The following is a 27,618-nucleotide window of genomic DNA, read 5'->3' on the forward strand; positions in this document are numbered from 1 at the left end:
AAGGCATTATTTATAACCTCGACAGACAGCATATAGAGCCTACCTGGTAATTAGTATTAGTAATGGCCTCAGGGTGCAAGGAAGCCTATAGCTTATGCTGCACCAGCCAAAAAAAAAAAAAAAAAAACAAATAAATAAAATAAAATAAGAAAATTTTAAAAAATAAATAGTTAATAAGAGAAAAGGAAATATACAACCTATGCATTTCCCTCCTCCTGTTGGATAATTACCTTTTGATAAGGTAATTATCCAACTGACCTTTAATTGTCCCTAACTGTCAGCCTCTACCACTCATGTAGGTAACTTATTCCAGTAGTAATTTATAACTCGCTGGCTAAAATAAAACTTCCTGCAAATCCAATCTAAGCATCTTCCCTGTAACTTGTAACTATGACTAGAGCCTAGTTCTAGAATCATTTATAACTGTGAAAATTTTGTCCTCATTCATTTTACTTATGCCTATCAGGGCCTTAAACACCTCAATCAAGTCTCCTCTAAGGTGCCTAGTTTCCAAGCTCTGCAACCCACATATTTGAAGTCTTTCCTCATATAGAAGCCCTTTTGCCGATCTCACTAGGCGAGTTACCTGACTTTGAACCTTTTGATAAGGTACTTGATCTGCAACGTAGGAGGGAACAATTTGCAGCCAAATTGGAATGTTTTGGATGCTATCCATAATCTTCTTATTGCTTGGGACAGTATTGCATCAAGTGTAATAATCAACTGCTTCACAAAGAGTGGCTTTGGAAAGAATATCATCGAAAAACATGGTCCGGCAGATGAATGTGATAGCAAAATCGAGGAATGGGAAAATTGAAGGAGCATGTGAACTTTGTTGGTGAATTTGAAGTTTGTGAAGGTGGATAATGAAGTTGCTATCACAGCAACACCAACACCAGAAGAGCTGCTGGGCACCAAGCAAAACAATGATGTTTTTGTTACCAGCGACAGCAAAAGTGAAGAAGTACACACACTGTCATCTAAAAAAAAAGATGCCCAAAATGCATTGAGCATAATACAGAATGTGTTGGCCTGCAGCAATGTTGATAAAGAAATAACTGTTGCATTTGATAACATCTGTACTGTAGTTAAAAATGTATATAGGACAAAAACTGTGCAAACAACATTGGATTCTTTCTTTCTTTAAATTAGATTAACTTATTAAAAAGTTAATGGTTTTTATGTCTCCTTTTATATTAAGATTGTAATTCCTTTTGCTGATACTAAAATATTTTATATATCAAAATATATACTGTACAATATTTTTATTTCCATTAAATTGCTTTTCTCTTAGTTTATCTTACAACTAAAATAAAATCTTTAAAAAATTTGTTATTACTGTAATGTTAGACAAGGCTTTTGTTTTTATTATTTTATTTTATTAATTTATTTTTGATATTATTATTTATTATTATTCTTAGATATATAGCATGTACCAAAAAAAAAAAAATAAAACAGTAAAATAACACTTTTGAGGGACGTCATTTCTTTGAATCTTGTTATTGCAAAACATGAAATTTAGAACCTTTGAACTCTGTATTAATGAGATTTGACTGTTTAAGTATTATCCAAGTTTCTTGCAACAACCAACTAACTGGTTAAAATAAATTTATTAATAATAAAAACGATATATACATAAGATAAAACAGAAATAAAATAATATAAAAGCATTAAAATACAATAAGATAAAAGTGTTAAAATATAATATAATAAAAGCATTAAAATACATAGTAGCTTTCGAAGCAAAGTACCTCTTCGTCAGTTAGAATGGTGTACTTCAGTATATATTGATGGTTACAGTAGCACAAGTCAGCTGGGCATGATCATGTATCACGAGTTTGGTGTCAGCAGAGCAGAATTACGTACACATGATGATCGAGAAAAAGACTAGCTGATGAAGAGGCACTTCGCTTCGAAATGAAAGCTACTATGTATTTTAATGCTTTTATTATATTATATTTTAACACTTTTATCTTATTGTATTTTAACACTTTTATCTTATTTTATTTCTGTTTTATCTTATGTATATATAATTTTTATTTAAATAAATTTATTTTAACAGGTTAGTCGGTCGTCGCAAGAAACTTGGATGATATAATGGAACCAACGCACAAGGCCTGTTTTCTAATCGACCATATAAGGTTCCATAATTTTAAGGTATAGAAGCTTTTTTAGTGAACATATACAGCATTTATGTTTTACTGCATAATTTGTGTATTAAAGCATAATTTACTGCATAATTTGTGAAGAAAATGTTGTTTCTACATTTAATATTGTTATAAAAAATTAAATGGTGACTTAAAACCAGGGAGAAACATTGGTCATGCAAACCAATTAAAACTATTTACATTGGAAAAATGTCCCCTCCCCAACTGAATACGGATTCACTTAGTGCTCTTGCCGACCGCACTAGCCAGGTGGGTAAAGTGCCTGCCTGGCAACCCAAAGGTTGCGGGTTCGAATCCCACCTCGGGCTTGGATCAAAGTACTGCAAAAAACCTTGGAAGGTGCACTATGGCCACAGAAGCCGATGCGCCAACAACTACCAAAAAAAAAAAAAAAAAAAAACTTAGTGCTCTGTTTTTGCAACACCACTTAAGAGTGCTAAGCGGTGGATGCTGTAATGAAAAATAATAATGCATGATATAAGAAATGTACACAAAAATTAAACCTTGAAATTTGCTCGAACAGATGTAGGTGATATTGTACCAAACATTTTCATTTGCCTTCCTAAAGAGAGGCCTCCAAACCTGTATACAGCACTCAAGATGTAACCTACCCAGGAATTTGTACAAAGGGATAATCATCTGCTGAATATCGTTGACCCCATGAGCTGCCCTGTTCAGACCATTTCATATCTGACTACACAATTAACCCCAAATCTTTTTCATTTTTCACTACTCTGAGTTTGTACCACACAGTTAATAAGTTCATCTAGAATTACTAATACCCATATGTAGTACCTTGAATTTAACAGTTTAACGGTTAGCGCTTTCGAAGGATACAGAAAATTATGCAGCAGTTAATGCTATATGAAAGGAGTGTAAATTTTAAATATAGGAATGAATATTTTAAAATGTAAGAAATGTAAATGTATTCATTGGGTTAAGACTGTAAATCAGCATGAAAATATGTTTATGGTAAGGAAATGTTGCATGCTTTATGGTTTAGGAGAAAATTATTTTAAAATATTCGACATAATTAACTGGAAATATTGGACATTAATTAGACATCAAAGAAGGAAGAAGAGGGATAATAGTCATCTTATGAATAAATTCATTGACTGAAGATATAACTACTTGTGCGAATCTAATGAATAATATATATCTGTTTATATACATAAACAACCTCTGGAAACCAGGCGAAAACCAGTTTTTTTTTTTTTGGTAGTTGTTGGCGCATCGGCTTTTGTGGCCATAGTGCACCTCCCAAGGTTTTTTGCAGTACTTTGATCCAAGCCCGAGGCGGGATTCGAAAACCAGTTGTATTCAGCCTTCTGCACTAAGCATGGCTCTGCTGCAGTCACCTTTCCTCTTCAAGAGGATCTTGTGGGATGCATGATGACTCTTCCTATGATTAAAGCTGGCCCCTTTCAAAATCAGCCATTGGTAGGCAATGGCATACCACCACATTATCTGATTCCACAGAGACCATAAAAACTGCTGCTAAATGAAGACCTACAATTAGGTAGAAGGATGGGATCAGTGAACTTTTGGGTGTGACATTTTGTGATACCGCTTGTATAGCACATGATCGATGCAACTGGAGGAATTTGTTGGTGACCACAACATCTCCTCAGGGAACTATGTGACAAGAAGAAGCATTTGTTGTTAAACTTCAACTGCCATTTCTCGGCCCATCGACCAAATTTTCCTAGACCTTGTTGCAGTAGCTCACCCTAATTACTGTCACTAACCACCCTGCCAACCTTTCTATCATCTGAAAACCTAAACATTAAGCCTCATATACCTTCATCAATATCATTAATAAATATTGAAAACAACAATGGACCCAACACTAAACCCAGGAACTCCACTAATAACATCAGTCCGTGAAGACCAATGCCCATTTATAACCACCCCCTATTTTTCCTACTCATCCATCCTGAAAACTGCCTTTACCATTGATCATCCCTTTAATCACAGCAGTAACTTGCCTTTAATGCCACATTGCTAGAGTTTGTGCAGAATCATTTATGTGCAACAGTATCAAAAGCCTTTCTGAAATCCAAGTATATGAAATCAAAATTATTTTTTTCATTCCAGTTCCTTAATTCATAGTATTCAATCAGATTGGTCAGACAAGATACACGTTAACAAATCTATTCCGTGACTGCAGTGTAATTACAATCCAGTTTAGATGGTCCTGCATTACTTCTTTAACTAGTGACTCCATTACTTTCCCGGGAACAGACATTAAACTAATTACTTGTGTCACCTTTTGATCCCTGTTTGTGAATTGGGGATTCATTTCAAAAATCTCCAACCCATTAGAACACTGCTTGTTGTTTGTTTGTTATTTGGTTTTTAGGAGCATTAGCAACTAAGGCCATACTGCTCCGGGGATATGTGGTGGTCATTCCCTGACCTTTCCGCATCCTCCGTATTTGGTGGTCACGGGCTTGAATCCCGGTCTAATCAAGAAGTGTGTACTATGCACTGCTGCTCCTGCCCATCTGGCTATGGAGGCACCTAGAACCCTGCCCTGAATCCAAGGATGTACTCATGAATAAGGATTTGCTTTATCTCCTTTACTACCTCCCTTAATATAATTGGATAGATTTCATCCACACCAAGGCACCTTTTTTATGTTTAGCAATTTCTCTTCCATTTTCCTTTCATTTATCACAAAATCATTTGGCTACCTGTTACAGTTTAACAAATTCTGGCAGCATCACCTTTCCTAAAGATCTCCTTGTGTATTAATGTAGATGCAAAATATCTATTCTATTTGGCAGCTACCTGAGCAAGGTCATCAACAGTTAACCCATTAACATCAGGTGGCCCAATGTGGTTCAACCCCTTCCTTTTACTGTTAATATAAGCATAGAAGTTGTTCCTGTTGTCCTTTGCCAGATTTCTAATAATCTGCTTTTCATTCTCCACTACCCTGAGTGTAGTACCACCTAGTTGATATGTTACTCTGGGGTTACTCCTAACCATATGTAGTACTATATATTTGTCCAAGTTAAACTTCAGTTGCCACCTCTCAGCCCATCTGCTCAACTTTTCCAGATCCTGTTGCTGTAGCGTACTATCATTACTGTCATTAACAACCCTGCCAACCTTTGTATTGTCTGCAAACTTAGAAATTAACCCTCATATACCTTCATCAATATCACTGATAAATACTGAAAACAACAATGGGCCCAACACTCCACTAATGACATTAGTCCATGAGGAGCAGTGTCCATTAATAACCACTCTGTCTTCTCCCACTCAACCATCCTTTTATCCATTGTAGCAACTTGCCTTTAATGCCATACTGCTCCAATTTGTACATTAGTCTTCCATGTGCCATAGTATCAAAAGCTTTCCTAAATCAAAGTATATGATATCAAAATTATTCCCTGCATCCAGTTCCATTATGACCACATCATAGTATCCAATAAAATTTGTCAGACAAGACTTTCCCTTAACAAACCCATGCTGTGTCTGAATTATTACCACAGTCTTGTCTAGATGATCCTGCATCGCTTCCTTAACCAGTGACTCCATTATTTTACCTGGAACACAAGTTAGACTAACAGGTCTGTAATTACCTGTGCCACCCTTTGAATCTCTTTGTGAATTGGGTGTGTATTTGCACATCTCCAGTTCATGGGGACCTCCCTGAATCAAAGGATGCTCTCATAATTATGGCTAAGGGTTTGCTAACTTCCCTTGCTGCCTCCTTCAATATAACTGGATAGATTCCTTCCACCCAGGCACTTTTATATTTAACTTTAATGATTTATCCTCCACTTTGTTCTCAGTTATTACAAAATCACTTAGCTTCCTGTTAGAGTTTGATAAACTTCTGGCATTCCCCTCCTTGAATAAAACCTCATGTGTGAACGTAGATGCAAAATGCTCATTCAGTTTATCAGCTACCTGAGCATGATTATCAATAATCAAACCATCTATGTTAATATCAATCTGATTCATCCCTTTCCTTCTAGAGTTTACATAAGTAAAGAATTCTTTGCTGTTTTTCTTTGCATCCTTTGCCAAAAATTTCTTCTAATTTGTCTTTGCCTGCCTAACCACCTTTGTGACTTGATTACAGACTAGCTTATATCTGCCATAGGCTTCTGTGTCGCCTGATAATTTATACTGTATGCATCCCATGCATTTCTCTTCTCTGCCACAAGCCTCATTAATTCATCTGACATCCATTTAGGCATAAACCTTGAACAGTATTTCTTAGTTGGTATAAAAAGCTTAGTACCAACCAAGATTAAGTCCATGAAGGCTTCCCATTTAGAATTCACCATTGGTAATACATCAGTTGATCCCACTGTATAGAATTTAAAAACTCGGCCACTTTAGTCATCTTTAGAAAAGCAAAAACCCTTCACCTTACCCCTGATGGTACTTACATCTTTAAATAAATCCTACATCAGTACACTATGATCACTGCCACCTATTGGTTCCTTTATCTGCAGATTCTTAATGCATGAAGAAGCACTGCTGATAATCAGATCAAGAGTATTTCTCCCTCTGGTTGCCTCTTGAACATGTTGCTGTAGAAAACAGTCATCTAATAAATCCACAAAAGTCTTGCTAGTGTGCAAGTTACCAACCACGAAGGTCCAGTCAATATCTGGAAAGTTAAAATTCCCCATTATAAGACATTCTGATTTACTGGCCCACTATTTCTCTGCACAAATGCTGATTATACTCATTGGATTCATTAGGCCTATAACATACACCTACTCTCATTTTCCCCTTTCCAATGCCTATGTCACACCACACTGACTCAACATTCATTGTCCACTAATGTCAACTGGATGCACTTCTTCAGATTTTATGCATTTCTTAACTAACAGCATAACCCCTCCTCCCTTCTTATCCTGTCTGTGCACATTGTACTCCCCAAATTTCAATTCTGCACTGCTTATATGGATGTAGCACCACGTCTCTAATATCCCAACAATATCTGCTTTTGATGTCTTGAACAGCACTTCATTCACAACAAATTCATCAAATTTATTTACTATACTGCTAGCACTGGTGTACATGTAAGTATACATAAGCCTATTCTTACTCTTAGTTAGCCTAACACAACCAATGTATTTACTTGTTCCATGATTACTCCCAGCAGTGCTTGAAATCCCCAGTACCTCATTTTCCAGGCTGCTGCTCATTTCAATAGAAGCAGTGCAAAAATCACTTTCATCTCTGCCTGTGATACCATTAATCTATTAGTCTGTGAATCTCCCCAGGCTAGCAGTTTTCCAACCCACCTAACACTGCCTCGATAGCATCAGAAAATATTTTTGCACCCTTTCTATTTAAATGTATCCCATCCCTTTAGAAGCAGTCTCTTCTGTTAACAAGCACAGACCATGCAAAGAAAAATTCTACTCCATGAGCCTTGCACAGTCCTTGCACAATTGATTAACAAGGTTCTGATCATATACTCCCTCCTATCGTGTCTGGAGAGCATTGTAGAGACTTTCAAATTTATCCCTAACTCGCTACTTTTTTTCAACATTGACCTATACTTGTTAAGTGCACAGATCTCCTACTCCTAATTGTCATTAGTCCCAACATGTACAACAATATCATCCTTTGTGCCCTTAAAAGATGATATCTGCTCTACAACGTCAACTTTTGACCCTGACAGACATACTCTGGCCTTATTCCACCTATCTTTTTTGCACAATATATTTCCCTTCTCCCTGATAATATAGTCACTGACAATAACTAGCTCCTGTGAGTCCAGCGTATTCTGTCCCAAAAGTTGCCACTGTGTTGCCAAATGATCAAGTGCAAGCTCCAGCATTGATGTGGGCAGCTGAAAGCTTGATGGGTACCCCAATTTAATTCCTTCAAGGGCATCTATTCTGTTCTTCAAGCTCTCATAAAGGCCCATAACAATGCTGAGTTGGCGGCCAAGTTCTTCACATTGCTTACATTGAGCACACACAAAGACATCCCCCTTGGCAACATCATGTTTCATCCCAAAAAGGTCTGCAAACCTTTCACAAGGGGCTTGAAATCTTTGACACCTTGCTTTCCATGCTGCTGCTGCATGTTCCAATAGAAGCAATGCAAGAATTACTTTCACCTCCGTCTGCAGCTATTGTGAATCTATTAGTCTGTGTATTTCCCCACCCCAAAAGTTAATAGTTTTCTGACCACCTAACACTGCCTTAATAGAAGCAAGGTAGTGTTCTATTTAAGTGTATCCCATCCCTGTAAAAGGTCTCTCCTGTTAACAAGTGCAGACCACACTGAGACATATTCTACCCTAGCCTTGCATATTGTTTCCAGGGCCAAACTGATTGATAAAGCTCAATGTGTACTCCATTCTATTGTGTCTGGGCAGAGTTGCAGACACTTTCAAATTCATCCTAACTTGCAACTTTTTTCCAACATTGGTCAGAAAACTATCAACTTTTCCCAAAAGTTAATAGTTTTCCGACCACCTAACACTGCCTTAATAGAAGCAAGGTAGTGTTCTATTTAAGTGTATCCCATCCCTGTAAAAGGTCTCTCCTGTTAACAAGTGCAGACCACACTGAGACATATTCTACCCTAGCCTTGCATATTGTTTCCAGGGCCAAACTGATTGATAAAGCTCAATGTGTACTCCATTCTATTGTGTCTGGGCAGAGTTGCAGACACTTTCAAATTCATCCTAACTTGCAACTTTTTTCCAACATTGCCCTGTACTTTAGTTTTTAAACAAAGTGTTGCATATTTAACATTTTAAGGTAAATGGGAAAAATTTGTAAACTTGTATTTTTTTTAAAGGAATAACAGTTTTTTTTTTGGTTTTTTTTTTTTTTTTACGAATGATGTTGTTTCTTTTAGATTTTTTTAATATATTCACTGATAGTATATATTAGATTTATTAATATATTCACTGATACAGTCAATGCTGAATGGAAACATCAGCTGTCTGGACCTGTGATTTAAAGGTGAGAAACCAAACTCCAAGAAACAGCATTTAATCTCTATATATTTTTTATAAAAATAACTCTTGTGCTGACTCTCATTGCAAAGGATGAAGGGGAGAGGAAGTATAGTGGTAGTACTTGTGTTTATGTTGTTTCCGGGTCTGTAACATTCAGCCCATATCAGAATAGATTTCTTTGGAGAATTAATAATTTGGCATGGTGTTGGAAAAAATACTTATCACGTAGTTGCAAAAGGAATAAAATCAGTAAACACTTACACTTTATTGATAAGAGTAGCCTTTTGTTTCCCCTCACTAATCTCACTGCATTTCTGTATACCCATTCTAACAGATCCACATTTCCTAAAGTGAGGCTTCCAGATGTGTGCAATATTCAAGATGTGCCTAACCATTACCTTATACAGTAGAATAATTTTCTCCCTATCCCTGCTGGCAAAATTCCTGAATATAATTGGCAAAACACCACAAGCTGTCCTAGCAGCCGATCCGATCTGCTCAGAAGGCATCATATGTCTCAGTACAACTTCCAAATCTTTCATTCTCTACTACCTTCAGTGTAGTACCACACACGGTTGACAAATTAATCTGGGGTTAGAGCTGCCCATATACAGTACCTTACATTTTTTAAACTTTAATTACCACTTTTCAGTTGATCCGGCTAAGTTTTTCCAGACCTGTGTCCAGAAAAATTTTTTGTTGCAGTAACATAACACATCCTGATTACTGTCAATAACCACCCTGCTAACTTTTTTATCATCTGCAAACTTAGACATTGTTTCAGTGCCTAGGCTCCTCACCCACAATGGAATTCAAAGGGATGCCTACTGCCCAGAAAGCAATAAATGTGCTCTGCAGGGCCATCAAAGCACCATGCCCATACCAGGAGGAAATGTGCAAGGCTAAAGGGGTAAAAAATTTTTCCGCCTGGTCTGGGCTTGTTAACAGGAAAGACTGCTTCTACAGGGATGGGATACACTTAAATAGAAAGGGTACAAGAATATTTGCTGATGCTATCAAGGCAGTGTTAGGTGGGTCGGAAAACTGCTAGCTTGGGGGGGGGGATCCACAGACTAAAAGGTTAAAAGTAGCTGCAGGCAGAGGTAAAGGTGATTCTTGCACTACTTCTATTAGAATAAGCAGCAGCGGAGAAAGGGGTGTTGGGGGTTTCAGGGACTGATGGCAGTCATTGTGAAACAGGTGGGTATATGGGATGTGTTAAAGTAACTAATAATCAGAATAGGTACAGGTATACTTGCATGTATACCAATGCTAGAAGTATAGTAAATCAGTTTGATGAATTTGAAGTGTTTGTCAAGACATCAAAAGCAGATATTGTTGGGAGAGCAGAGACGTGGTGTCACACAGATATAAGGAATGCAGAACTGGAATTTAGGGAGTACAATGTGTACAGAAAGGCTAGACAGGATAGGAAGGGAGGAGGTGTTATGCTACTAATTAGCCAGCGGGTGGTTAATTGCTGGAACAAACTTCCATCTATCATTGTGGAAGTTGATAGGTTAAATAAATTTAAGGAGGAATTGGACAGGCATTTGGAGGGAATGGTGTGATTTTTTTTTTTTTTTGTTGGCTGATGCTGCATAAGCTCATACACTTGCTTTCTTGCATCACATGCCACTACTACTACTACCTCTGTCAGCCTGAATAATGTTCCTTAGATCATGTGGGTAGGGGTCTGTCATTGACAAGTTTGACCCTTACAGGCAAAGTCACTAGCCAATAGATCCTGGGTGAGCTATTCCAGGATAAGCCATCTTGTTGAATCAGGAGCCAAAGTGGCATGCTGAAGTTGGGCCTCTCAACCACCAGGATCTGCATTTTTGAATTTCTATGAGTTGCAGCGCATGACAAACACACTGAATTCTTGTGTTGTTGGCCCAGAACCAAGGCTATGGGCACTGGATAACAGTAATGATAATCTGAAGTACCAACAACATCACCAGGAAGTCCCTTCACCATTGCAGCATCACCTTTTTTTCTTTTTTTTTTTTTTTTGGCCCATGTCTGGGGAAAAAAAGTTCAAAAATGGGCAAGGTGAGATTATCAAAAAAGGGTGTCTTCAAATGGGCAAATATTCAAATATGTGGGCTGCAGAACTTGGTAAGTGAAAGTACCAAAGAAGGGATCTAATTAACAGGTGATAGTATTATAAATGAATGGAAAATTTTAATGGTTTTAAGTAATGCTAAAACCAAGTGGGAGGCATAAACTCAAACAATGGGAGCAAAATTACAGAGTGGATTGTAAGAAGTTTTCCTTTAGTCATAGAGCATTATTCCAATGATTAACAATTAAAGGAACTGTTAACTATTGGAATAAGTTACCTGTATGGGTTAGTTGAAGCCACCAGATAAGCAAAATTCTAAGGCCAGATGGTTCAGTAGCTAAGAGAGGAAGAAAAACAAGAGGGTTGTTTTTTTTTTTTTTTTTTTTAAACGGAAGTGACAAAAGCCTAGCTTCCTCGCATGATGTAGCCAATGTTAATAATAATGAACACAGCTGTTAACCATAGGAGTTAATATTTGCAAAGCACAGCTTCAGTATCTTGCAACATTAAGGTAAAAAAGAACTGTATGTACTTTATGTTGCAACCTACTCAGCACAGCTGCAGCTTGAGGAGCACACACATTAATCAATGTTATAAAAAAAAAAAATGTGTTGTATATTGGCCTGGAGTAGGCATTTAACATCTGCACAATGAATATAAGTGGCTTATATTTAAATTTAAAAATAGTTTAATAAAAAGAGTCCTAAATAGAACAATAAAAGAAGATATTCATATAGTAATTATTTATTTAATATTTAAGAAAATATACACTATGCACATATGAGGTATGGCAATAAAGTTTCTGGTATGGTGCAACAAAAAAAACGGAGTGAAAGAGCTCAAAAATGGTTTATTTTTATTCAAAGTAATCACAATGTGATTGAATGTACTTATTACACCGTTCAAAAGGTTTCTGAAAAAAAGTCAGCAAAGACATCCAAAGAGATGATATTCAGTTCAGGAGTTATGTTTCTCTTCATGTCCTCAAAATCCTGATATCTCTTTCCTTTGAGGGTAGTTTTCACCTCAGGAAGGAAGAAGTCCGCTAGTCCTAGATCAGAAGAGTATCGTGAATGGTTGATCTGTACAACACCATGTTTTGTTATAAATGTCTTCATAACAAGTGTGGAGTGGGGGGGGGACATTGTCGTGCAACAAGATCCGCTGTCTTTCTCTCAAAATTCACCCGGGGAAACGTGCTTCAATAGTCTTTGAAGCATCTGTACATAGAATGCAGCACTGGCACTTTGACATTTCCTGAACTTTTGAAACTCTGTCCTCATTTCAAGAGGTTGGACACCCATTTCTTGAGTCATTGTGGGCATCCTCATGTCTGTCTCTGAACTGCTAATACCATTCAATCACACTGATGTGAATTAACATTTCATCATCATAAACAATTTTTGGCATTTCATGTTTCTGTTGCAAATTTTCCCAGTATAAAGCAAAATTTGATTTTGTTCATTGCTTCATTGCAAAATCATGACACGGAATGTTAATGCCACTAACAAATCTGGTTGTTACTTGCAAGCTGTCAGCATACTGGGCAATCTCTATATCAACACCTGTTGGAAGAAGTTCGAACTACAACAGACCCCTTCAGTTTATTTTCAAACTCATCGAGCGTGACTGCAACAGCAACAGTCCAGGAACTTTATTGCCACACCTCATACACAGACTATACATTAACTAGTCTTATCCTGGCCTGCAACCAGTGGTGCTAGCACCACTTTCTAGAATCCTCTTCCAGAGACATTAGAAGTGTGTAGACAGCATGACGTGACTAGTTCGACTGTGGACACTGCAGAGATGACACTTCTTTACTGTAATTTTTCTCATTCACAAACTTGTTGAGGCCAGCATCAAAAATCTCAGAAGTTTTAAAAGGGAGGAAATGGTCCATAAGGTATAGTATAGCCTAGTATGCTAGGGGGCTCATTCACAAGACAGTCCTCAGGCTGGGAGAGAAATTCTTCAGTAGCAAGTATTCCATATGGAAGGTGCAGAGATTAATCCCACAATCATGGTCACTGTGATTACTAGATTCTGAGAGTCAATAAGCTCAAATAGTAGTGAAAACCCAATTGCATTTCCTAATACTGTTGTTCTATTTTGAGGTGGCCAATTTAATTTCCAAATGGCCTGTTTGTTGTCATATATTGATACTACAAGAAGTTTTTGGTCATTGGGGGTGGCAGATGTCCATACTTCCATAATGATGGATAAACAATGGTTCTGATGCATTTACTGATGATTCCAGGTTTTTTTTTTTTTTTTTATGTAAGTAATTGTTTTGTTGTCCAGCATAGATTCAGACTGTGTGGTTGAGCTTACCTAGTTGGTCTTCAGGAAAAATATCATCAACTTCATATCTCAGGGTTGATAATCAAGGCTGAACTGCTAAAGAAAAAGATTAAATTTAAGGAACTATGAGGGCTGTTCAATAAAGAATGATAATAATTTTTCATGAACTGCTTGTCAACTGTACAACTGTCAGCAGTGGAATTTAAGACCAAACCAAGCTGGACCACACAGCAACTGTGCAGTTGACTCATGTGCCCAATCTGACCTTGGCAGTTGGTCAAGTTTATGCCTGTTTAGTTTTGCCTACATAACAAGTTTATGCCTCGTGACATGTGAGGAACAGTGTGCTATTCTCAAATTTTGCTTCCATCTCAAGGAAAAACATCAGCTGAAGCATATGAAATGTTAAAAGAGGCTTAACAGTGAATATACACTCCCATATAGCACAGCTTGCAGGTGGTTTAGAATTTTTAAAGATAGGTGTGATCTAATCACAAAAATCAGCAGTCCTGGAGCTCCAACCACTGCTGTCAACACAGAAACCATAAACACTGCTTCTGTAATTATAAGAGAAGATTGCTTTATAACAGTAAGGCAACTAGCAAAGATGTTGAGAATATCAATAAAAAGGATGCATGGTATTCTCCATAACAATTTGCATATGACACGTGTTTGTGCATGCTGAGTTCCAAGACTACTAATATCTGAAATTCACATGGAGGTTTTCAGGAGCTGCAACTGATGATTACTGAAGATGGTGATGTTCTACACAAGGTGATAATGGCAGATGAGACACGACTTCATTTCGACACAGAGTGTAAGCAACAAAGCTGTGTTGGCATCATTGCTCACACTGAAAAAAGCAAAAATTGTGCTTCTGCAGGACAGGTTATGATCATCTCTTTTTTTGACATTCAAGAACTGGTTTACAAACATGTTGTGCTATGTCATACGACTATTACAGGACCTTACTACAGAACTGCACTGCATATGTTACATAATCATATTCATCACAAATGATTACAACTGCACACAGGTGGGTGGATACTGCATCACAAAAATGCAAGACCTCAACATTGCTCATACTGTCATAAAGTACTTAGCCAGCATTCATGTCAAATGTGTTCCTCATCCCCCCCCCCTACTGTCCTGATCTTGCACCCTGAAATTTTTTATTTCCAAATTTAAAGCAGGGGCTGTAAGGAAAACTTTTCCAGTTGTCAGAAGTTTTAAAGACATCAGAGGCAATTCTCAAACACATGGCAAAAATAGCTTCCACCATGTTTTTTAAGAAGAGCAGAAATGTTGGAGTAAGTACATTTCATCAAATGAGAACTACTTTGAGAAGAACCATCAAAATATGGATGATTAATAAAGTATGTTGCGGAAAAAAACAAATTATGATCATTCTTTATTGAACAGCCCTTGTATTATTGACAGTTTGTGGCTTGAATGAGGCTGGGATTGGGGGCAATAGGGGTTAAAATCTTAAAGTTACTGGATAGGAGAGAATTTGTTGGTTATTTACTGACTAGCAGTACTATAACATTCTCAGCTACAGCATTCTCTTTTCCACGAGAGCAAAGATATAAGGCACAGGATATCTGCTTTAAAATTTTAACTGTGTTGATACATATGGTATGAAGAGGTGTTTAATACATACGGATGAAAGACTATCTGACTTTAACATGTTCACTGATTCTTGAATGCAAATATGCAACTTCAGAATTTAATCCACTTGGAAGAGAAACCCACCCTACTTAAAGAAAACTTTTTCTTTCGATTGAGAGAAGAAAAAAAACAGACATTTTTGTCAAGCAACCTTCACTGGGGGCTGATTAATTTAGTTATAGCGAGAACAAAGCTCAAAAATATTTCTGCCCTTTCCAATCCAGATTGACTCAATCTTGGATCAAAAAAGTCAAGAGTGAAAGTGTAAGAACCACTTTCTACCTATTTTATGGAAGAAAAACCTGATATTTTTCAAGTACTTCATCAGCAGCTGACTAATTCAACCACAGTGAGAAGAAAGCACAAAATTTCTCTGCCCTCACCAATCCACAATGACTCAATACTGTAATTTCTGAATTCAGTTCACTAAGGTTTCAGCTCAAGCTGGCAGCAAACATGTTGACCTGATACTACGATTCTAAAAGCCACAACAGTGATGATTCACTATTACATTTAACATGTTCGCTAGATATAGAGGCTAACCTTCAATGAGCAAGTAAGTTATGGCACTTGAACACTGATAACATTGCACATGTTGATGCAAGGTTTTTTAGTCATTGGTCACTGTGCATTTGACAAGTGCATAATGAATCTGGGGAGGCTTATCTGCAAGGATCTGTTTGGTGAGAGCTAATAGTATAATTTTTTTTTAAAAAACTTCAATAGTGTTGAGGCCTTGGAGATCAGGTGGTAATGTTTATTAAGACATAGGTTTCAAACAATGAGGAGTGGCTTGATTCAGTAGCTATATTCCACTCAATTAGGAATGATAGTCATCAGTATACCATTAAGGATAGTCAGAGTGGTTGTATAATGAATATTTTAAATGGTTTGAGCAAGCTCAATGCTGATGGGATTCTTCCTCTTGCTCATATTATGCACTTGAGGGGGCATAAATTCAAACTGAGGAAAGATGATTAGCATTAGCATTAGTAGAGGCATATGATGCAAGAAAGCAAGCTTATTCAGCATCAGCCAAAAAAAAAAAAAAAAACAACCACTACTCCCATTTCACCCCTCCATTTGTTCGAAATACCTGTCCAGCTGAGCCTTAAATTTGTTTAGGCTATCAACTTCAACAACAAGCGATGGAAGTCTATTCCACAAACCAACTGCCCGCTGGCTAAAGGCAAATTTCCGCACATCTATCCGACATCCGTCCTTCCTCAATTTGAATTTATGCCCTCTCAGGTGATTATTCTGAGCAAGAGGAAGAATCCCAACGGCATTGAGCATGCTCAAGCCATTCAAAGCCTTATACACCTCTATCAGATCACCTCGCCGATGCCTAGTCTCCAGGCTCTGTAATTTGCAAAACTTAAGCCTTTCTTCATAAGAGCAACCCTTTGTTCCATTCACTAATCTTGTTGCTGTACTCGTTCTTTGTACTTCTCTGTACTCGTTCCAGCAGCTCTACATCCTTCTTGAAATGAGGCCTCCAGACCTGTATACAGTACTCAAGGTGTGGCCTGACCAATGCCTTATACAAGGGAATAATCACATCCCTGTCCCTGCTAGAAAAATTCCTGTATATCATTGACAAGACACCATGAGATACTCTTGCAGCTCGTCTGCACTGCTCAGAGAACTTCATATCTGCCTGCACAATTTCCCCCAGGTCCTTTTCATTCTCTACCACTGTCAGCGTAGTACCACAGAGTTGATACGTTGATCTGGGGTTACTGTTTCCCATATGTAGTACTTTACATTTGTCAATGTTAAACTTCATTTGCCACCTCTCAGCCCATCTGCTCAACCTTTCCAGATCCTGTTGCAGCAGCATAGTATCGGTAGTGTCCTTAACAACCCTGCCAACCTTTGTATCGTCTGCAAACTTGGACATTAAGCCTGATACACCATCATCAATATCATTTATAAATACAGAAAACAACAATGGACCCAACACTGAACCCTGAGGAACTCCACTAATAACATTAGTTCACAATGAGCAGTGTCCATTGATTACCACTCTCTGTCTTCTGCCACTCAACCATCCCTTTATCCATAGCAGCAATTTGCCTCCAATGCCACACTTCTCCAATTTGTGCAGCAGTCTTCCATGCGCAACAGTATCAAAAGCCTTTCTAAGATCCAAATATATAATATCAAAGTTATTCCCTGCATCCAGTTCTTTTGTGACTACATCATAGTATCCAATCAAATTGGTCAGACAAGACCTGCCCTTAACAAACCCATGCTGTGTCTGTGCTATAACTGAATTCTTGTCCAGATGATCCTGCAGTGCTTCTTTAACCAGTGCCTCCATTAATTTTCCTGGAACCGAAGTTAAACTAACAGGTCTATAATTACTTGTGTCAGCCTTTGATCCTCCTTTGTGAATTGGGATTACATTTGCACATCTCCAGTCCATGGGTACCTCCCCTGAGTCCAAAGAAGCTCTCATAATTATGGCTAGGGGTTTGCTTACTTCCTTTGCTGCCTCCTTTAATATAACTGGATAGATCCTATCCTTCAACAACTGGATAGATCCCATCCCCAAACTTCAACAAGTCTGTTCCACCAACCAGCTACCCCCTGGCTAAAGGCAAATTTCCGCACATCTATCCTACATCTGTCTTTTCTCAATTTGAATTTATGCCCTCTCAGGTGATTATTCTGAGCAAGAGGAAGAATCCCATCAGCATTGAGCATGCTCAAACCATTCAAGGCTTTATACACCTCGCCGGTGCCTAGTCTCCAGACTCTAATTTGCAAAACTTAAGCCTCTCTTCGTAAGAGCAACCCTTTGTTCCATTCACTAATCTTGTTGCCCTTCTCTGTACTCGTTCCAGCAGCTCTACATCCTTCTTGAAATGAGGCCTCCAGACCTGTATATAGTACTCAAGGTGTGGCCTGACCATTGCCTTATACAAGGGAATAATCACCTCCCTATCCCTGCTAGAAAAATTCCTATATATCATTGACAAGACACCATGAGCTACTCTTGCAGCTCGTCTGCACTGCTCAGAGAACTTCATATCTCCCTGCACAATTACCCCCAGGTCCTTTTCATTCTCTACCACTGTCAGTGTAGTACCACAGAGTTGATACGTTGCTCTGGGGTTACTGTTTCCCATATGTAGTACTTTACATTTGTCAATGTTAAACTTCATTTGCCACCTCTCAGCCCATCTGCTCAACCTTTCCAGATCCTGCTGCAGCAGCATAGCATCACTAGTGTCCTTAACAACCTGCCAACCTTTGTATCGTCTGCAAACTTGGACATTAAGCTTCATATACCATCATCAATATCATTTATAAATACAGAAAACAACAATGGACCCAACACTGAACCCTGAGGAACTCCACTAATAACATTAGTCCACGTTGAGCAGTGTCCATTGATTACCACTCTCTGTCTTCTGCCACTCAACCATCCCTTTATCCATAGCAGCAATTTGCCTCCAATGCCACACTGCTCCAATTTGTGCAGCAGTCTTCCATGTGCAACAGTATCAAAAGCCTTTCTAAGATCCAAATATATAATATCAAAGTTATTCCCTGCATCTAGTTCTTTTGTGACTACATCATAGTATCCAATCAAACTGGTCAGGCAAGACCTTCCCTTAACAAAACCATGCTGCGTCTGAGCTATAACTGAATTCTTGTCTAGATGATCCTGCAGTGCTTCTTTAACCAGTGCCTTCATTAACTGGGGTTACATTTGCACATCTCCAGTCTATGGGTACCTCCCCTGAGTCCAAAGAAGCTCTTATAATTATGGCTAGGGGTTTGCTTACTTCCTTTGCTGCCTTCTTTAATATAACTGGATAGATACCATCCACCCAAGTGCCTTTTTTATGTTTATCCTCAACAATTTCTCCTCCACTTTCCTCTCAGTTATTACAAAATCATCTAGCTCACTGCCAATGTTTACTTCACCTACGACATTCCCCTTCCTGAATAACTCCTTATGTGTGAATGTAGGTGCAAAATATTCGCTTAGTTTGTTAGCCACCTGAGCAGGATCCTCAACTGTTGAACCATCAATATCCAGTGGACCAATCTGATTTATCCCTTTCCTTCTTGAGTTTAAATAGGTAAAGAACTCTTTTCTGTTTTTCTTTGCATCCTTTGCCAAGGATTTCTCATAATCTGCCTTTGCCTGCCTAATCTCCTTTGTGACTTGGTTACAGACCAACTTATATCTATCATAGGCTTCCATGTCACCCATTAATTTGTATGTATCCCATGCATTTTTCTTCTCTGCCATATGTCTCATTAGTTCATCTGACATCCATTTAGGCCTGAACATTGAACAGTATTTCTTAGTTGGTATGTAAAGCCTGGTAGCTTCCAAGATTAGGTCTTTGAATGCTTCCCATTTTGAATTTGCTGTTGGTAACATCATCAGTTGGTCCCACTGTATAGAATTTAAATACTGTCTCAGACCATCATAGTCGCCTTTACGAAAGCAAAAACCCTTCCCTTTACTTCTGATGGTAGTTACCTCCTTTAGTAAATCCTACTTCAGCACACTGTGATCACTGCCACCTAGTGGTTGCAGAATAGATGTGTGGAAATTTGCTTTTAGCCAGCAGGTGGTTGATTGCTGGAACAAACTTCCATCTGTCATTGTGCAAGCTGATAGCTTAAATAAATTCATGGAAGAACTAGACAAACTTCTGGAGGGAATGAATACATGAAATGGGAAGCGAATTCTTTTCTTTTTAGCTAATGCTGTATAAGCTTGCTTTCTTGCATCATATGCCACTACTAATGCTAATAATGACTACATGGGTACTAAATCATGAATTGGTGAATATTATTATCAAGATCTGCAACTTCAGAGGCAGACAACAAACTGATAGCTATATTGTTGATCTTAGTTGTAGACAACTAACACACTTTACACTTTACTTGTGCTGTTCCTAGCATCCAAATGGGTAATTATTTTCTTATTATGCAATCAATGTATTCCTACATTTTCCCATTTGTACAAGTGATTAAATTATATGGAAAAGATCACTGGAAAGCTGAACCATAGGATTAGTATCAACTGCTTTTGTAGGTGGGAGTTGGGTTTCAAAGATGCCAGTGAACATAAGTGAATCCAAGGAAATAAATTCTCACCTTTGCTACAATCGTGTTAATGGTAAAGAGAATTGCATCCAAATCCTCTCTGGTGACTCCTGGATCAGACAGTAGAGTTTTGGAGGACAACAGAAAGGCTAACAGACTGGCTACTCATCAGCACTCTGTGCATATTTATATTTGTGCTGAGAGACAATTATGGAAGGCAAGCTTCTGAAAGGAAGCAGTGATGATTGACTTTTTTCTGAAATCCTTACAGTACTGATGACCTACAGTTTTGTAGTACCTCATCTAGTTATAAATTACTTTGATTGTCAAGGCTGCTTGTTGATTGAGAGTGACAGTTTGCCAGTACATTTTGCCAAAGTTTAATTCCATATCTAAAAAATTATTACTTTTCCCATGTTGAATGTTTCCAATTCAAGATGAGCATTGATTGCAATTCAACTGTGGATCAGTCTAAGTGGCTTTGCCAAAGGAGGTAATAGATAAAGCAAGTGACTCTGATGTTGTTGTTGTTGTTTGTTGGATTTATTGGTGCATGGGCTACTAAGGTCATAATGCACCTATTTCAATCTTATTTGATACATGATTGTTATATTAAATAAAAGGATTCAGATCAGATGATATTTGTTTATCATTTTGAGGAAGGTAAAAACATCATTAATATCTTGTCGGTTTCCGAGAATCTGTTGTAAGGTAAGTTTATTAGAAGAATATAGATGTGAAGAGAAAGCCGTTTTTCGTTCTCTCAGATATAATGGGCATCCAATGATCAAGTGGTTTACTGTGAGTTGTGTTTGACAGTTGCTGAATAGTGGAGGGTCATCCTTAGTGAGTAAATAACTATGAGTTAGGTGAGTATGTCCTATTCGCATTCTGCCAAGTACAACTTCTTCCTTTCTATTGCCTCTTAGGCTTGATAGCCACTTCTTGTGATCGTTTTTAATCTGAAAAAGCTTTTTGCTTTTTTCTCCCTGCCAAATGGATAGCCATTTTTTTCTAACATTGCTATGTATGATGCGTTTTAAATCTGTGTAAGGTATCTGCATGTCTGATTTTATGTGACTGGCATTCTTGGCTGCAAGATCCACTTGTTCGTTTCCTATGATTCCAGAGTGCAAAGGCATCCAACAGAAAATTAATTTTTGCCTGTTTGCAAGAAGCTGCACTAACTTGGTTTGAATTTGTTGTAGTAACAGATGACTGGAAGGAAATTTACACTGAAGAGCAGATATAGCACTTAAGGAATAGGTGTAGATAATAGTTTGAGGATATAATGACTGTTTTACATTGTCTAGAGCCATCAGGATAGCATACAGTTCTGTGGTGTAAATACTGTACTCCAAAGGGAGCTGCTGGGATATTGTAATGTTTGGTAGAACTGCAACTGCGTCAACTTTACTATCTGTCTTGGAACCATCAGTGTAAATTTGGGTAAAATTAGAGAATTGAAAAGAGTGAGCTGCATGGATCTGCTGAATACTGCAATCTGGAAGTGCATTCTTTCCCCATTGTTGGAAATGTTGGTCAACTTTGGTCAGGGGTATTTGCCATGGTGGCATAACTGTGCTAATATCTAGAATTATGTCATTCATATTTAGTTCCTAGCATGTAGTTATGCTTCGTAATCTAATGCCACGTGGTTTATTCTGCAAAGGTTTATTTTGGTACAATTATGCCATTTTGGGGTGAATAAATACTGCTTATAGGATGATGTGGGAAACTTCTGATTTTAGATGCATAACTTAATAACAGAGCTTGCCGACGAAGAAATAGGGGTGATTCGTGTGCTTCCGTATAGAGACTCTGAACTGGCGATGTACGAATAGCTCCCAGTGCAATTTGGAGAGCATTGTGATGTACTGGGTCGAGCCATTTTAATACACTTTCTCTAGCTGAGGCATATGCAGGAGACCCATAGTCTAGTTTGGATCTTATGAGCAACCGGTGTAAGTACAGCAGCATGTACCGATCTGCACCCCATGACATAGCAGAAATTGCCCTGAGGAGATTCAGCTTCTTTAGACAGGTTGTACGAATATGCTTAATATGCTCTAAGAAACTAAGTTTTTTATCCAGAATTATTCCAAGAAAGCTAATACTCTGCTGAAAAGTAAAAGTAATTGGATGAGAATCAAGATGTAAATCGGGATCTGGATGTAAATTCCGTTTATGGCAAAAATGAATTGCTGTTGTTTTTTGTTTTGAAAGTCTGTATCCATTATTTTTGGCCCACTGAACAAGCTTGTTAATTGTACCTTGAAGCTGCCTTTCAATGAAACGCATGTTTTGTGAGTGGCTTGAGATTGCCAGATCGTCAGCATACAGATAAGTTTCAACTGTGTCGGGAATACACTGGGTAATGGAATTAATCCTGAGAGAGAAGAGCATGGCACTAAGCACAGAACCCTGAGGGACCCCCTCTTCTTGCACAAATGTTTGCAAGAGAGCAGAGTGAAATCATACCTGAAAGGACCTATTGCTCAAAAAGTTCTGAATAAATTTTGGAAGATGACTACGAAGACTGGATTCATAGAGATCATGGAGAATTCCATACTGCCAGGTTGTATCAAAAGCTTTTTCAATGTCAAGACATATCATCAGTAGGTGTTCATTCCTGAGAAATGCATTTCGGATGTTTCCTTCAGCTTTGACCATAAGGTCAAGTGTTGATCTAGTTCTTCGAAATCCATATTGATTTTGACTTAGAATGCATTCAGTCTCTAGGAACCATGTCAATCTGGCATTAACTATTTTTTCTAATGCTTTTCCTATACAACTAGTTAACGCTATCAGTCGGTAATTTGCTGGATCTGGATGGTCCTTTCCTGGTTTTGGGAAAGCTAATACAATAGAGTGACACCAACTGGTAGGGTAGTAGTCTTCGTCAAAGATTCTATTATACAGTTTTAGCAGAGCAGAAAGGGATTCTTCACTCAAATGATATATCATGGCATAGTACACTCCATCAGGGCCAGCAGCACTATTTTTGGATCTTGCAAGTGCGCTACATAACGCTGCCATGGTAAGGGGTACATTATATGGATGCTGTCGTGAAGTACTGAAATTGAGATTATATTTTTCTGTTTGTACTTTATGTGCCTGGAAATTTGGCTCAAATGCGGTTACAGCGGAGATATTTTCGAAGGTTTCACCTAATGTATTAGAAATATCGAGAGGATTGCAGATTTATTTGCCTTTTAGAAATATTATCGGAGTGGTTATAGGTGGATATTTTCCATTAATTCTTCGAACTTTAGTCCAAACGGTTCTGATATTTGTGGTTCTGTTTATAAGGGAGGCATATTTGGACCATGTCTCTTTTTTGCTTATTCGTTGTATGTGACGAGATTTAGCTCTAACTTTCTTGAACTGTATGAGATTAGCTGTGGTTGGGTATTTACAAAATAAGTTCCAATATCTATTCTTCTCTTTTTTGGCATTGCTACAGGCTTCATTCCACCATATTTTTGGGTGGGAGTGAGTTTTCATGGATGATCTGGGTATACTGGTTCCTGCAGCTGCTATCATTTGCTGAGTTATGTAAGTTACGGCAGAGTCAATGGTGAGGGTCTCAATAGTCTGAATATCTAGATGTGCCAGCTCTTGATATTTCTTCCAGTTAGCTTTGTCGAATTTCCAAACAGTTTTTATCTCAGTTTGAGGAGGAGAGTTAGCCGATAGTGTGCATGTTACTGGAAAGTGGTCACTATTTCGCAGGTTATCAGTGACCGTCCAATCAATAAGAGGAAGGAGGTTTGGTGAGCATATTGAAAGATCAATTGCAGAAGTTAACCTTGAGGAAAGATGCATGTATGTGTGAGTCCCATTGTTTAATAATGTTAAGTTGTGCCTTTCAAGAAATTTTTCAATTAACTGACCTCTCTTATTAAGGTGCGAGGAACCCCTCGCACCTTAATAATGTGAGTGTCCAAATTTTTGGCATTTAAAGCACTGGACTGGGTTTGGAATATAAGGTCGAATTTTGCCCCTTAAATATCCAGCTTTAACAGTTGTTGGTAAAATTGGTGTTTTAAATGTAAGAATGACCATTGGGTAGGAGTAAGAACCCCATCTTTCTTAATGACTATCCTTTTGGCATTTATTACATTTTGATCGTCTAATTCCTGAACGATTTCCTCCTCAGATACATTAAGGAGATCCCACTCGGCTATTACCCCTTTAGAGGAGCTTAAGGTGGCATGCGGGGTAACCTTTGTGGGAATTCCACCAAAAGTCTATATTTTTAATAGTTTTTCCAAGTGCTTATTCTCGTTCATCTCCACTAGGTCTCCGGATTTTAATCTTCGAACCATTTTTGGTGGGCCCGCCACATTTTCAAGACATTTCTGTATTAAGAATGGGGAGAGCTTACTCAAAGGATTGTCAGTCAAAGAATGCAGTATCAAAAAAAGAGGAGCAGGGGTTTCTGTTCCTTCTTTTTCTGCCATTTTGCATTACCTGCATTTAAGTCTTCTCTGTTTGAGAGATCTGGATCATGAGATCCGTAAGTGGCATGTCTATTTATGTCCATCTTTGCTCCTTTTTGCCCCGGGAGAGTGTTTTTTTTTTCCCCAGTTTACCGGCCCTGCCACATGGAGGCAGGAGCAGTGCCACCAGTGACCAAGCAGTTTAGAGATTTAGTTAGGTTAGTATGGATTATATATATATATATATACACAAGGAAAGAAAGGTGTATTTCCTTTCTGGATTTTACTTCAAAGCTTTTAAGTAAAGAATCACTTATGAAAAACAAGAAGAATAGAGAAACTGGAAAATAAATATAACTAATCTGTTGAGAAAGAACGCTATGTATCGCATGCACTATCGCTTGGCACTCAGGGCCGACTCTGATGTTATAGAGCAATTTTGCAGCTCTGGTGAATGTGAAGTTTTTAGCTATATTTAGCCGCTTTATTGACTTAATTGTTATATTAAATTATTTTCTATAAGTAGCTTATAGACCTAGTCAAGATCCTTAGCTTATTCTGAATTTAGATAGCGAGATTTTGGAAGTTAATTAATACTTAGTGTCCGTAGATTTACCATTTGTAACTTGCAACTATTGTTATACAATACAACGTTATATCCCATACTAGATAGCGTTAGCTTAGTATAGTATAGAGTATTATCAATTAATCAGTAAAATTTATTAATCTTGTTAAACTTTATTATCAATTAAATTGTACTTTTTTAACTAAATACATATGACTTAGATTTTACAAATGTAACATTATTAATTAATAAATAACTTGATATGGAAGTTATATAACGAAACTCTGAGATAATACTCGATACTGAAAAAAAAAAAAAAAAAAAAATATATATATATATATATATATATATAGTGTTATAACTGCATTGGGATATACGTTTAGGGTTATAATTGTGTACTGAAACTGAAATTTTATTGAAATTGAATCGCAATCATGACTCAGACCAGAGCAGCAAAGCAAAGGGCTCAAGCTAATGGGAGTGCTGTGGCTCAGGGGGAGAACTGAGGATGGGGGGGGGCAGTTTCCCTCTGAATCACAGCCTTTTAAAATGCACTGCTTGCTTGATGTTTGTGGAGCAATCAGGTAAGGGACGTGATATTGCCAAGGGGAATGTCTGTGTGTGCACGATGTAAGGAGTGTGAGGAAATCAGGCGACAACTCAACATTGTTATGGGCCTATATGAGAGCTTTAAGGACAGGGTGGATGCCCTCAAAGGATCTAAACTGAGGGGCCCATCAAGCTCTCAGCTGCCCACATTAACGCCAGAGCTTGCACTTAATCATCACGCAACACAGCAGCAACCCCCAAGGCAGAATGCACTGGTCCCACAGGAACTAGTAGTTGTCAGTGACTCTATTGTCAGGGAAATGGGGAACATATTGTGTAAAAAGGATAGGTGGAACAAGACCAGGGTATGTCTGACGGGGCAAAAGTTGATGACGCTGTAGAGCAGATATTTTTTAAGGGCACAAAAGGTGACATTGTTGTACACGTTGGCACCAATGATATTAAGAGTGGGAGACCAGTGGAATTACTTAACAAGTACAGGTCACTGTTGAAAAAAAGCCATCAATTAGGGTTAAATTTGAAAGTGTCTGCAATTCTGCCCAGACACAATAGGTGGAAGTATATGATGAAAGGCTTATCGATCAATTCGGCCCTGGAGAGACTATGCAAGGCTTAAGGGGTAGAATTTTTCTCAGCCCTGGTCTGTCCTTGTTAACAGGACAGACTGCTTCTACAGGGATGGGATACACTTAAATAGAAAGGATGCGAGAATATTTGCTGATGCTATCGAGGCAGTGTTAGGTGGGTCGGGAAACTGCTAGATTGGGGGGATACATGGACTAATAGATTAACAGTAGCCGCTGGCAAAGGTGAAAGTGATTATTGCACTGCTTCTATTGAAATGAGCAGCAGCCTGGAAAACAAGGTGCAGGGGATTTCAAAGATTGCTGGGAGTCATTGTGGTACAAGTAAACACATGGGTTGTGTTAGGGTAGCTAAGAATAGGAACAGGTGCATGTATACTTGTGTGTACACCAATGCTATGAGTTTGGTTAATAAATTTGATGAATTTGAGGTGTTGGTCAAAACATCAACGGCAGATATTGTTGAGATATCAGAGACGTGGTGTCACACAGATATAAGGAATGCAGAACTGGAATTTGGGGGAATACAATGTCATCTAGTGGGCCTACACTGGAAATAAGTACTCCACACCACTACTTGAAATGTCAGCAATTGACTTATTGCTATGAAAGTGAATTTAATTCAGAAGTTATGGCTGAAAAATCAAATAATGACAAAATTCTGAACAATGACTTAAAAGACTCCTCTGAAAATGAAGCTAGAGTACTCAGGGAGAAAGCCCCTATTAATGAGGAAAATGGTAATGAACTGGATGTTGTTGTTGCTATTTGGTTTTTAGGAACATTAGCAACTAAGGCTATATTGCTCCAGGGATATGCGGTGGTCATTCCCTGACCTTTCCGCACCCTTTGTATTTGGTGGTCACAGACTTGAGCCCCAGTCTAATCAAGAAGCGTGTGCTATGCACTGCTGCTCCTGCCCACCTGGCTATGGAGGTGCCAATGAACTGGATAGCTGTCCTCCTGGCCTCCTCAGTATTAAGAAGGGCAGGAAAGGGAAAATTCAAGAAACTGTAGAAATTCCAGAGATGCTACAAAAGACAGAAGAACTAAAATTAGACTACTTAACAAATTTGACTGACCCAATCAAACAGGCAAAGGAAACCAGAGTGTATCTAGAAGAGTATATGCACAAGCAAACCAACAGGATTACTTCTGTTGGTCACTGCTTGAGCAGCATCTGATTGAATTAAACACAGATAA

The 27,618-nt window shown here is 38.1% G+C and overlaps 1 protein-coding gene across 1 annotated transcript in view; it reads right to left on the bottom strand.

The window, feature by feature from the left end:
• LOC150079131 (annulin-like) overlaps nt 1–22,867 on the bottom strand; it is a 189,911-nt gene extending 167,044 nt beyond the window's left edge. Inside the window, exon 1 of the mRNA XM_090382963.1 lies at nt 22,733–22,867. Coding sequence (XP_090239089.1) covers nt 22,733–22,867 — 135 coding nt within the window. The remainder of the gene's footprint in view (nt 1–22,732) is intronic.
• Between the last annotated feature and the right edge of the window lie 4,751 nt (nt 22,868–27,618).

The sequence above is a fragment of the Mastigoproctus giganteus genome, chromosome 10, assembly GCF_048544385.1.
Source record: "Mastigoproctus giganteus isolate SK-2022 chromosome 10, ASM4854438v1, whole genome shotgun sequence".
In the NCBI taxonomy this organism is placed as follows: domain Eukaryota; kingdom Metazoa; phylum Arthropoda; class Arachnida; order Uropygi; family Thelyphonidae; genus Mastigoproctus; species Mastigoproctus giganteus.